Source organism: Lagopus muta, chromosome 3 (genome assembly GCF_023343835.1).
Source record: "Lagopus muta isolate bLagMut1 chromosome 3, bLagMut1 primary, whole genome shotgun sequence".
Classification (NCBI taxonomy): Eukaryota; Metazoa; Chordata; class Aves; order Galliformes; family Phasianidae; genus Lagopus; species Lagopus muta.
In genome coordinates, this window is record NC_064435.1 from 28,525,166 (window position 1) to 28,538,429 (window position 13,264).

At 39.2% G+C, this 13,264-nt stretch overlaps 1 protein-coding gene across 1 annotated transcript in view; it reads left to right on the forward strand.

Moving 5' to 3' along the window:
- The window catches only part of TPD52 (tumor protein D52), a 109,127-nt gene that overhangs the window by 40,055 nt on the left and 55,808 nt on the right, over nucleotides 1–13,264 (forward strand). The window contains exon 6 of the mRNA XM_048938619.1: nucleotides 8,277–8,458. Within this exon, the coding sequence (XP_048794576.1) occupies nucleotides 8,277–8,458 (182 nt within the window). The remainder of the gene's footprint in view (nucleotides 1–8,276; nucleotides 8,459–13,264) is intronic.

Here is a 13,264-nt window from a genome sequence, read left to right on the forward strand (position 1 = left end):
AAGAAGGCAACATCAGAGATTCTGTTCCAGTGTTTCTTTTGGTGTTGGATATCCACGTAAAGTAGATATCCATGTGGGATTTCTAACAGGGCTTTTAAAAGTATTAATTGAAAAAATAAGATACACTTCACTTTCCAGAGCCCATAGCTGAGCCAACTGCCGATGGATCAGTGAAAGCAGAGTTGAGTCCCCTGGCTTACAACCGAGGTTTAAAACAGTGTGGGAAGGTTTTGCCCAAGCTGCCTACAAGTGATACAGAGAAGTGTTGTTTTCTCAGAGTGCCCTCAGGGTGGGGGTCTTTTCCTCAGGCACTTCAGTTCCTGTGCTGCAGGCGCCATGGGAGCGTTGGCACTTGTGGTGCATTGGCGAGTCACTGCCAGAATTTACCTTCGTGGTCCTGGAGGTTATGCAGATACCTGGGCCATAGCTGTGCTGCTTCACACTCCATCTGCACTACTGAAAAAAAAACAAGGGGCCAAGATTTTAAGGAGAGTGCCTTACAAATCATTGGGTTTGCACAGTGAATTAGTTGCCAAAAATTCTAATATCTTCAGTGAAATGTAAATGATGCTTTGCCAGCACACTTAGTCACTGCTTCTCACAAGGGATGCCGAAGTGTTTAATTTCAGTTTTACTTCCAGCCTTTTTGGCTGAAGAGGTTTGTTTATTTTGCTTTCTAAACTGAAACCACATTTCTGCTTTGTACTGGGGAAAATGTATGGATGTTCCTCTTTTGGTTGGAACGACTGAAAAAGTGTGTTTTGCTTTTTGGTGATTCTTTGGGGATGCGTTTAATTGTAAGGTTCTGATGGGAAATACCTCTGGACAGTTAAAATAAATATGCGAGTTTTTGAATGTTAATAAAGATTTAATAAAGATAAGAATGGAAGCATAGCAGTCAATTTCCTTTATCCTATTCTAGGTAAAAGAGCTTTTTGCCTTTTTCAGTCATCGATTCTGACCCAAACCACTCCATGGTTCTATTGTTGATATATCACCTTATGTTAATGAAAAAAAAGGCATTTTCTTCTCCCTTCTCCTTTTTTTTTTTTTTTTTTTTTTTTTTTCCTCCCCAAATTTCCTTTGAAGACATGGCTGTAGACACTATTTATATTGGATCTAGAGCTGGATGGTTTGTTTTTTTGGCTATCACTGAGGTTGAAATTTGCATCATTACTCAGGTTTGGATAGAACTTTATGGATATGTTACTGCTGGAATTTCTCTGCTTTTGTTTGTTTGTGCCTTTAGAAATGCTGCTGTTCCCTTAATGTCCAAATCCCTTTGTCTTCAGAACATGATGTGCAGAAGAGCAAAGGAGACTTTAAAGCTGGGAAGATAAATGTTTGGTATCTGCTCCGTTGTGATCCCAGATAGAGCTTTCTGTTATTTCTTGTGCTGGGCTGCAGATTTGGAATGATGAATGCTAGAATACATTGCATTCCCTGCAGCTAAAATGCTTCCCCTGAAGATTTCAGATCATCATGGTGTGAGATGGTGTACAACTCTTGTGTTTACGGAGTCTGGGCATAGGAAGTCTTTGCAAGGAAAGGAAATTGTATGAATCTTATTGTTAATGTCTTCTTGCTTTCTACCAGGGAAGTTTCCAGTTTTCTCCTTGGTTGCTTTTAGAGCCGTCCTTTGTGACTTTACAGTCATTAATCATAGATTTTTCCCTGAATTACAGCTTTTATTTCTGCTTTGAATCACAGGTCCTTCTTTTATGCTTTCTCTTTGGACCGTTTTCCTTCAGTAGCTTTATTAAATAACACAAATCTTGCTTTTGTTTCAGTTTTTCTATGGTAGTTAATTTTCAAAACCCTTTATTAGCAAGAATGATATGCTAGCTTCTCACCATTATCTGTTTTCATGGAATAAAATGGAAAAGTCTCTCGTAGGGAAACTGAAGAGATCTTCCTTGTCTTTGTGGTGGTCCAATTTGCACTGTGAGTTCAATCTGTTGGCAAGCAGTCTGAACTTCAGTTGTTTCAGTTTTTTAAGTTTTGTTTTCTTAGATAGGACAAAACCTCTGGCCATTAATAAGGAGGAAAACAGCTCTGTTACAGTGGGAACGTTGCAAAACACAAAGAGTAAACTCTTGAGTTTGTGCTGTCTTTGATTATTACTGTATGCTATCGATGGGATTTCGTTGAGCTTTGAATCCCATTCAGCTGCTCATGAACTTTATTAGCTGAATTTTGCTGGCAGTTGTATAAAATTACTTGCACGCTTACAGCTCACACTTGTGACCTAATTTGCTTTGTGCAGAGCTGTGTGAAGAATAATTTTTTTTTTTTTTATATTGTGCATAGTTTCCCATCTGCTTTGTCCTTGAAGTTTTTATAAATGCTGGGTAACATTTAAATATTTGCCTTATTAAATTTTTCAGTTTTTCAATGAGTCTTTAGTTGTACCTTGCTTACAGTGTAGAATTGATTTCAAAAGGATGTTTTAGCAAAAAGTGGAATTAGATTTAAAAATAGTCAAAGAGCATTGGAGAGGAATTCAAAACCAAACTGGTAGGCCAGTAGAGAGCAATGAGTCTTTTTAGGTTGCTGGTTGAAATAAGTGCCTTATCACTGTATGTATATGGTCAGGCGAAGGCTTAATGAATTTTAATATTCTTTATAGCAGGATCTCAGTCTTCTCTATTCATTAAATAAAGTAATACATGTTGAACAAGGTCTTTGGTTCAGACCCATAGCTCCTAACAACACAACCTTGGGTCAGATCGCTCAGGACCTTTTCCAGTTGGGTTTGGGCATCTCACAGCCATTTTCCTTTAGCTGTGTGGCATTGTACCAACTTGTTATTCCACATCAGTTTTTTCATTTTATTACTTTATGTAACTAAGCTGGGATGTAAAAACCTTTCTAGCTATGGGTGGCAGTGCTGGGGAGACAGATTTCACAGTTAAATAGAGGTTTGCAATCTTTGCATGCTGCTTGCTGCTGCTGTGTCTTCACCCCCCTAGCTGTAGCCCTCTGATTACCAATCTCCCATCTCACTTCTCCATGTTTCATCCATATCTCTAGCATTCCAACATGCGGGCTGCTTGTCTTTGCAAGCAGACACAAAACACGTAGCTGGAGTTTGAAAGATGTCTTGTGCAGTGGGTGGGATAGGACCACCCTGCTTGTGTGGTCATAGGCTTTGTTCCAGAATCTGTATGCTACTTTCCTCCATTGGAGTAACTCCTTTCATTTGGACCTTATTGGGGTTTAAATCTACTTTAAATCTACTGACTTCTTAAGCTTTCCGGCTAGTATTTATAACCTTGCAGAATATTTTGTTATTGAAAGAGCTGCATTATTATTATTATTATTATTATTAAACTATGTACAGAGAGAGTGGAAGGCATCCAAATATTTATGAATAACTTTCAAACCTAGAAAATTAAAAGACAAATCAAATAGGCTAGGAAAAGGCGAAAATCAAACAGGCTCTTAAGGGGAAGAAAGTCTTTGCACTTCAGGTTCTTGGAAACAATGTTTTGTTTTGTGCTTCTGACTTTTTCGTGGTCTCCAACTTTTGTAACTAGATGAGTGATCAATGCATTGTATGTATCCCAGCTGTATGGGTAATGCTCAGTAAGAATCAGAGAAGAGCACTGTTTTACTGTCTCACTGTTTTTTTGTAGCCCTGTTGTGGGGATTGCAGGTAAGGAGATTTAGAGATCATGGAGGAAGGTAGTCCTCAAAATGCCATTAAATCTCTTTAAAAATTTGAGGTAAGCTCCTTCCTAATGAAAGCTCCTTTAGATTATGCAAAGAACTGGGAATAAATGCTGTATTTTAGCTTGTTCTCTATCTGTAGGCAGTTCCCAGCCATATTCGTGATGGGATGATTCAATTGAGTCTTTCCATGATTCCTGTATACTGGAATTAGATCTTCATGCTCCTGAGAAGTTCCTCTCCGGGGAGCAGAATGAAGAAAACTGTGCACTTGCAGATCAGTGATACCATTGAAGTAGATTGCATTATTTTCTTGGAAAACTCCACAGTAAAGAATGACAACTGAATTCTTGGTACGTGAGCTAAATTGGGTCTCTCTGACTTTATGTTCTAGGAAGGAACCAGTACATCTATCAGTGTATAAAGACAGCACTTGTGTGTTGTGTACAGAGATTATTTCCCAGGCGAGTTTCATGGGGGAGGAGAGCTTTGGGTCTGTTTTTTCCTGGCAGGGAGATAGAACGATGTTATTAACTAGAATCTCCTCTGGAGATATTCAGAACTTGCTTGGATGCTTTCTTGTGCAACCTAATATAGGGAACCTGCTTTAGCAGGGGGGTTGGACTGCATGATCTCCAGAGGTCCCTTCCAACCCCTATGATTTTGTGATACTGCACACAGTGTGCCATTGTGTGAAAGGAGCAGCAATGATGTGAATGCAATTTATCAGTGACACAAGCCTAGTTGCAGGTCAGTATGTAGCAGTGTATGCCAGGGGTCAGTACTGGCAGAAAAGGTCCTGGGGGTCTCGGTGGACACTGAGTTGAACATGAGTCAGCTGTGTGCCATTGCTATCAGGAGGGTATGTGGTAGCCTGGCTGCATTGGGCTAAGTGTTTGCCAGCAGGTGGGAGGATGTGATCCTTTCTGCAGCACTGGTGAGGCTGCACCCAGAGTTCTGGGTCCAGTTCTGGGCTCCCCAGTGCAGGGGTGACATGGATGTTCTCAAGAGAGCCTAAAACAGGAAAGGCTGAGAGAGCTGGAACTGCTCAGCTTGGAAGAGAGCTTTATTGTAAATTACTAAGACTTACAGGAATTTCTGAAGGACCCTAGAGAGATTTTTGTAAAACGTTTAGTCTCAGAGCAGGTGAAGTATGTGGGACTATGATCTGTCTGAAAACACGGTCTTCTGAAGAGCTGGCATCTCTACTAGCTGATGGTCCTGAGTTTGTGTCTCTGTCTTCAATATTAGGTATACTGCCATTCTGGATTTAAATTATATGTATTTTTGAGTCCCTGTACACAGGATTCCCAATAGTTGGACTTAATGATCCATCCTCGTGGATCCCTTCCACCCATAATATTCTAAGATTCTGTACATTACCTCTTGACTATGTTAATTTTTGCTTGGAAAAGTTGTTTTTCTGTGTGGCACTTAGCTGCTCTTTCTGGATGTCCAGAAAAAATCCTTTGCTGTGAGCATTTCTGGTATAATTGTCCCTGAACTCAGGAGCACAGAGTGAGAAATGGAGTAGTACTGGTTGGGAAAGGAGGGATTAAAACAATCAGCAAAAGAGCCCCAGGCAATGGACAAAGTAGTTAACCAGGAAGTTTTGTTGTACTTGGCTGGCATTGCTTGGTGCTGAGTGGCAGGCTACAACTAAGATGTGATTCATCATCTTTGAAAACAATGTTTGTGATCCCAGATGATAATAGATGGTAGAGAAGGGTTTATCACTATATAACTTCAGAGGGGCAAGCGGTTGGATTCCAAGGCAAGTGAGCAATTTTTGAAACTCTATAGTGATTTTATAATGAGAATATCAGGGGAAAACCTGAATTTTGCACTTTTTGGTACCACAGTTTCCCCTAAAGCAGATTTCCTAATTTCTATATGAGGACTGATGTGTAATCTCTTGCCCAAAGAGTCATTTTGAAGGGGTGATCACTTGGAATGCAAGCTTATGGCTTCTATGTTGAATTAAGTTGCATGTTGATTATTACCACTGCTCCGTCAATTTGTATGATACATCTCATGTAAGTACTTTCTCTTATCGATTCCTCTGTTTTGCATTTATTCTTGCAGCACTTACAAATGTGTCCTGTGCAGTTAATTTTTATGTATTTGGTTTTAGATTACATTGTAAATTCGTATGCTTGAAACCGTACATGATAGTAGCACTCCTGTATGAAATCGTACTTCTCTGCTGGTGGATTACTATCACCAGCAGCTTGGTTTCTGTCTGTGTGCATGTGTGTGTTGGAAGGCACGTCTTTGATCCTTGTCCTCGGGATGCTACATTTAAGCTGTTCCATGTTCTGAAGCAGCAAACTGAGTGGGGTGTCAGATTTGTAGCTTTTAATTCCTGAAGTTATATCGCGTCTGAGCAGCGCACACTGTGCATTCCAGGAAAACTGGAATTCCAAACTGTTGCTTGTTTTGACTTCCTTGAGAGTAAAAGTTTCCAAATGTGTAAATTGAAAATGATGGCATTCTTCTCTGTTCATAGGAAATGTAGATGACTTTTCTTGTGTTTGCTTGAAGCAGACAGAGGAAAGTATTCCTGCTCCTCCCCCACCCCCCAGTTCTGTCATGTTTGGTAAATAACATGTTTGCAGATGCAAGGTGTGTTTTGTCTGTGCTCCAGGAAGGCATGGTCTTGATTCTGTGATTTAAATAACTTGCAGCCTGATGGTGGTGGTTGGTAACGCTGCCCATGGCAGGCGGTTGGAACTAGGTGATCTTTAAGGTGCCTTCCAACCCAAGCCATTCTGTGACGAAGGAAGAAAATTCCTGATGTGCATTACCTTTGCTGTTGTGTTACACGCTGTGTTGTGATTGTTTCCCACTGCTCTGTACTACAGTGCCATGGAAAGCCAGGGAGAAGCAGTCAGGGTTAGCTTCTGTTCTGAGGGCTTAGTAACTGTAAAAGAGAGATTATAATGCTTTGTTTACAAATTCTAGATCACTCTTTTTTTCTCACTGGTGAGAGGGGTGTGATTTAGTTAAACTTGATGTCCTGAATTCATAGAATCACTGAGGTTGGAAAAGACCCCTAAGATCATGTAGTCCAACTGTCAACCCATCACCACCATGCCCACTAACCACGTCCCTCGATGCCACATCTCCACATGTTTCTTGAACACATCCAGGTTGGTGACCCCACCAACCCCCTGGGCAGCCTGTTGCATTTCGTTACCACTCTTTCAGAGAAGAGATTTTTCCTAGTATCCAACCTTTTAGGGCAATTGCAGGCCCAAGTTCCTCTACACTGAGCAGAGCTTTGAGTGGCCACAAATTCTGAATATGCCCATGTATCCCTGTCACATTCATAAGCTGTTCTGAACATCTTTAGTCACTGTTGTATCTTACTGGAAATAGTAACTCACTATGAGAATGTTCAGCAGTATTTCTTCTCTCCAATAAAATGATTTCCTTTGATCCACCTTCTGGATTTCAGATACAGATTGCTTCCACAATGTGTGTTCCCTTTCAGTGGTAGTAATCTTAAGCAGTGGTCGTGTTTAGTACATCAGATGAATAATGTATGAGAAGGACCTCACTCCGACGTAGCTGGGTATGTGTGCCTAGGATGACATAGGAAGCATGTGACCATCAGTCTCAGACTGCAGAACAGAAGTGTAGGAGAGCAGGAGGGTATATGTTCTCACATTTTCCTAAAGCTCTGTGGGAAATAACTGGCATTATATTTATTTAGTCACTTGTATAACCAAGATGTTATAATCACAATACAATTGTGTATAATCAATAGATATCAAGATGTTATAATTGCAATATAATCAAAAGAGTAAGGCAAAGCAAACAAGGATCACAAAAGAGAATAAGTAGAAGAGCTTACCCTTGGGTTGAGCTCACTAGAAGATACCAAAGAGGAGGATCTCCAGAAGAGATCCTTCCCCTCTGGTAGCCAGCTCTTAAATAGGTCCAGGAGGGGTGGAGCCTGGCTCCACCCGTTCCGGCAGCACAGGTGAATTGCCTTCACCTGTGCTCCTCTGGCTGACTCATGGCTCACCTCAGGTGATCAATCAGAGGTTCAGGCCGTGACTCAGCAGTTCCCATACAGTCACTGAATCAAAATATTATTTGCTATTGTAGAATAAAAAATGAGAGAAGTAATGGTTCATTTTTTTAACGTCTTAGATCAGTCCTGTGTATGCTTTCTACTTTTGCTGTTTTGTCAATATGGTTTTGTTCTTTAAAATGAAGATTTAAGTACTATTCATTAAAAAATAGTTGCATGGATGATTGCAGAGTACTAACTCTGCTTTGGTTTTCACAAAGGAGGTAACAAAGATATGGGTTATGTTCTTTGCAGGGCTAATTTTGCGAATACATTTTGGAGTTAACTTGCCCAACCAGTAGTAGAATATGTTGTAGTCTTAGACTTAGTCTTCAGTATGTGAAATATTTGGGTTGGAGAAATGTAACTGATGCCTCCCGAGGCGTCTTAAGAAAGATGCACCAGAGGCATGAAATCTTTACTTGTAATTTAGTGAGTGAAGCCTTTTTCTATTCTATGAGTTCGATTTATTTCCTCCTGGAGATGGTATCTTTTGTGAAATGATACTTTTCTTTATCTGTAGGTTTCTTCAGAGAAATCGGAATCCTTTGCAGCCATGTTGAGACGCTCCCCTTTGATTCAGATGGGACCTGCCAAAGATAAAATCGCCATTGGTCAAATATTCCATGTTGTAGAAGATGACCTTTACATAGATTTTGGTGGCAAGTTTCACTGTGTCTGCAAAAGACCAGAAGTAGATGGAAAGTAAGTAATAAATTATGGTAAGCGATTAAAATCGGTGAATATCAAACTGGTAGGTAATTGGACTTTATGATCTTAGACTTTCATGGTTTGTATGAATTATGTGGTTAAAACTAGGCAAGTTTAATCCTCATGCAGAATTAATATTTGTGTAGCTCACGAGTCGTTCTGTTGTATTCATATATTTTTTGTAAATTTGCTTTACTGATATCTACATTGTTTATGAAGACCAAAGGAAGTTGGTTTTCTTTAAGGTGTAGGTTGTTTGCAGACCCTAATTACAGCTCTAGAGTGATTTGTTAACATTGCCGTTAACATTTTGTGATAACTTGCATATTCAAGGTAACAGAATTTTTCTTCAACTGAAATGCATGCTGGCAGAAAATTGATAATGGACTGATCAGTTTTGTGATAAAATGATATTGTGTTTGTGTGTGATTTTGCTTTTGTTCCTGCTTGATTCAACACGGTTAATGTGCTGTTCAGTTTGTTTCTTGAAAATAACAGATCCTTGCAATTTCTGATCAAGCCACAGAACAACCTAGTTACAACAGTGCTTCAGTTACAGATAAGGAAATCTTGTCAGTTTAAGAAGGTGGTACTGTAAAAAGAAACGTCAGCTTTTCATCGTGAAGGCCTTAAGCCTAATCCATTGCTTTTGTAAAATAATCAGCATTTCTGCATGTGTTTGAGAAACCTCTGCTCTCTGTGATTTTTAAGGAGAAAGCATAGCACATGTGAACAGAATGCAGACTGATTGAGTCTTGTTCTCCTCAGTTAGAGCAATCGAATACTTAGAGTTGGAAGGGACCTCTGAAGGATATCTAGTCCTGCTCCCCTGCAGTGAACAATTCTGTGTCACTTTGCAGCAGCTGCAGTTGAGAAACTCCTTTTTTTTGTTGTTTCAAATCTTCCTGAAGGGAGTCTTCTCATTGTCTCATTCCCACTCATGCAGTTGGCTTCACCTTTTGGCCAGTGGGGCTTTAGTCACTGAGAAACAGGGAAGTCGTTAGTATCTGAGTTCTTAAAATAAGCTTTATTTATGGACATGCTTCTCCATTTACTGAATATGGAATTTTCATGCTGTATCAAGTGAAAGCAACCGTGGGCAGGAACTGTCTTTTCTAAATATATGTATGTGAGATGATACACGGGGGAGCTTGTATGTTATTTACTTGTGATATTGCAGTTCTTAATAGATTATCAGAGTCAGTGTGCTGTCCTGAACTATAACAAGTACACTTGGGAAGGCAGTAGTTAAACTGGAAAGGTAGGTGAGCAACAGATTCTGTTGGATCTGTGGAAGTCACATTTATAAGCTTTCTTAACACCTTATGATTATGTATTATTTAAAGATATCTTGCCTGTTTGTTTCCAGGATGCTTTATCACTTTGATTTTAATATGGAAGCAAAATACTATTTTTAAAAATTTATAGCATTAAAACATTTAGATCCATCTCTTTTCCTCATTTTTTCCTTGAGAGAGGAGAAGCATCTCTATTAGTCTGCAAGACCACTGTGTCTAAAACATTAAGTACATTTCCTGTGACAAACAGCTCTAAAATGATATGTTTTTTTAAGAAAAACTTATCAGAAATAATGACATCTTTATGCACGAGTTTGTGATAGTGAACTTCTTGTGTCGACTTTAAGTCACTACCCAGTGTCCTTTCACATGCTTCCTCATGTGTTGTTAGCATCTTGTTTTGTAGTGGTGCTCTGTAATACTGAGATGACGAGACAGTGTGTGGATACAAATGTATTTCAGTGAGATACATCTTTCTAAAAAAATCTGCCAGGTGGGCAAGTGTTTGGTCTGATGTTTCTTACTGCTTTCATCTTGCTCTTGATGTTGGATTTCTTTCCTGTTGGCGCATGCTGGTGCTCAGCACTAGGAGTGTAAACCTGGCATTGAGAGGATCTAGGCTAATAATAATTTGCCTGTCTGTTCTAGTGATCAAAGCCGGTAGACCTACAAACTGTTGTGCCTCCCCCTGCCTTGGAGTGGCAGTAGAGTCTGCGCATTTTGGAACTGAAGGCAGTTCTTCACCTAGTAATACAGGCAGCATCCCCAGCACCAAGAATGTGGTGTCAGTGGAGTAGCAGTGTTAATCCAAGTACACCCTTACGTCCCCAGCTTTCATTTGAGATGTAGGAGGCCTATTCACATCGCTTTCAGTCCCAGAACCTGAATTTGTTGGTGCTTTCATAAACGTTTAAATGCTGTATGGACCAAATCCTCTAAGTAGAAATATTTGCATCAGAAAAGAAATAATTTAAATAAATCTTACCACCTTTGTGAAGTTGATTATATTTCTGTAATTGGAACTTAAAAAAATTTATTGAGGTTTATCAAAGAATTCAATTGCAGGCAGTCTTCTGTAGTTTGTCGTTAACTTGTCGTAAGGTGCTGTGTCATATAACATAGTTGTTCCAGTCTATTTCTGAGTGGGTTTGTAATGTGAAATTTGCAAAGGTAGTTTGGAATGAGAAATAAACCCAGCAAATTGCTGTCTAAGTCAACTATGTGTACCATCACTGCTATTGAGATGTTGCTGAGTTTGGATCTCATTGCTTATTAAAATGTAGTAGAAAAAATACGCAAACAAATATCTTGCACTATTGTTTCCTTCTGTGTAATTAGTAAAGGCAGTGGCTCATTGATTTACTGTGTTAAGTTTACCTTAACAAAACAAATACGATCTTTTCATTCGCTGGCCTTTTAGTAAGTGCAGATGCTTAATGTCTTTGCTGCTTATGCACCTTAAAATAAGAAGTTGTTCCCTTTGGAAGGGAATAACTGTTTTTGATCACCAGAAAAAGGGTCAAAACAGTACTACAGTACCTTCTTCCAAAAGTTGAAAGGAACCCAGTAGAATTTGAGGTCTGTATTTAGTGATGTGATTATTTACCTTGGTGGCTGCCTTAAGGCTTTGTTGCTGTTATTTCTGTTAATGCCTTTGCTGATGAAAATGACTTTCTCTCGGTATCTTATGGGCATGTTATCAGTAAGAATATTTACTGATTTGTTACCAGAATGTTTACTGTTTGTGCCAAGGAGAAGGAAGTACATACTAGTCTACAGATAGATAATTTCTTGAAGGCCAGCTATTTAACACAAGAGATTCAACCTTAGTATTCAAACGTGGAATTTCATAATCCTGGTTTTATGACGTCTGTTTTGTGAGCGTGGCTCTTCTGGTACTTCTGAGTATTGGCTTTTTAGTATTTAGCAGCTCCTCCAAAATGTTACTTTAGAATTCTTATGGGGGAAACCCCTTTCTCTTGCCATTTACGTAAGGAGGTGTCCTAATGAGGACGTGCTTTTGGTGCTTCTTGGTTGTTTCTCTTTGAGAAATCAACTGTTTTCTTTGGTACTATGTGTCCTTTGATTTTTGAAAGTGCTAGAAGTTACTGAGAAACTGAAACCGTGTGAAATTCCATGTGAGATTCTCCTCATTCTGGTTCATGATCTCAGTGGGTTTTTCTAACATCATGATTCTCTGATTCTCTGAAAAACTACTGCTCTTAACCTGCTCAGTCCTCAGCTTTATGGTTAGGATTTCTAGGGATGTGCAAGTGAAAGACTGCAGTTCTACTGACACATGGCAAGGGATTTCATCCTCAAGACTGTCCTTGGTGAAGGGAAAAGATGATATCCTTAGCTTGGCAAATTTGAAGTAGCAACCTGAATATATTTTTCTGTCAGTTCTTCTTCATCCTTAAAAACAAAACCAAAAACCACCCTGCCACACACAAAGTAAAACAAAAAGAAGCAAAACCAACAACAGAATACTCCATCCCATAATAAACTACTAAGTAAAATAAATCTTCAAAGAGTAGTAATACAAAATCTAAATTGAATTGAGCCCATTTGAATTTTCTTTTTCATTGGCTGTTCTCCCTCTTTCCATCTTCTTTGGAAAAGTCCTTTCTTGGGTTTGAAAAAGCATATTTTATCAGTCTTGGTTGTTTTGAGATTGGAAGCATGTATCAGCTTGGAGACCAAAGGTACTGCTGGTGAAATGTCACCAGGGTCAGGAAAGGATGCATTTGGTTATAAATACCAATGGTGGGTTGCTATGTGGGATTTACTTCACATAACAGGAATACTTATTACTGTTATGATTACAGGATCTTATTTAATATGTGCTTTACTTATTTAATATACACTGTAACTAATAAATATATATTTTCCTGGTACACATTGATGTGAATGCTGTATTAAATTTGACTTTTATGCCAACAATGTAGGAATTCAGTAAAGAATGCAGAGACTTTACAATTGGCTGAAAGGGTCTGTAGGAAAGCCAGTGTAAAATAACTTTTCAGCTATAGGAAGAAGTTGATATTTTTTTGCTCCTTTCTTTTAACACACAGAGGAAATGAAGTCCTGAAGAGGAACGTGTCTCTATTATGTCTCCAAATGAGCAGCACTTTAATCTATGGCAAAAAAGTTGCTGTTACAACCTGCTTCTGCCATTATCAGATGGAATTCTTAAGAACCAGAAAATGTGGGAAGCTGTTATGCTGACACTGCCTGTTGCATGATCTGCACCTGTGCTGTTAATGACCAATTCCCACTGAAATCACAATGGCTTTCAGCAGTTTTCTGAAATGTAGGATTGTAGGATCAGCTTCCAAAATGGACTAAATGCACCTTTCCATGCAGGTGTAATGAAGCTTTATTTTCAGAGATTGCTGTAGCCTTCCAGCAATTCCAGCAACTTATCAGGCTATAGAATCAAAAGGCATTTTCTTTCTGTTGGAGTATGCAGCTGGTGCAGGGATTTCCAGTATATCCTGTG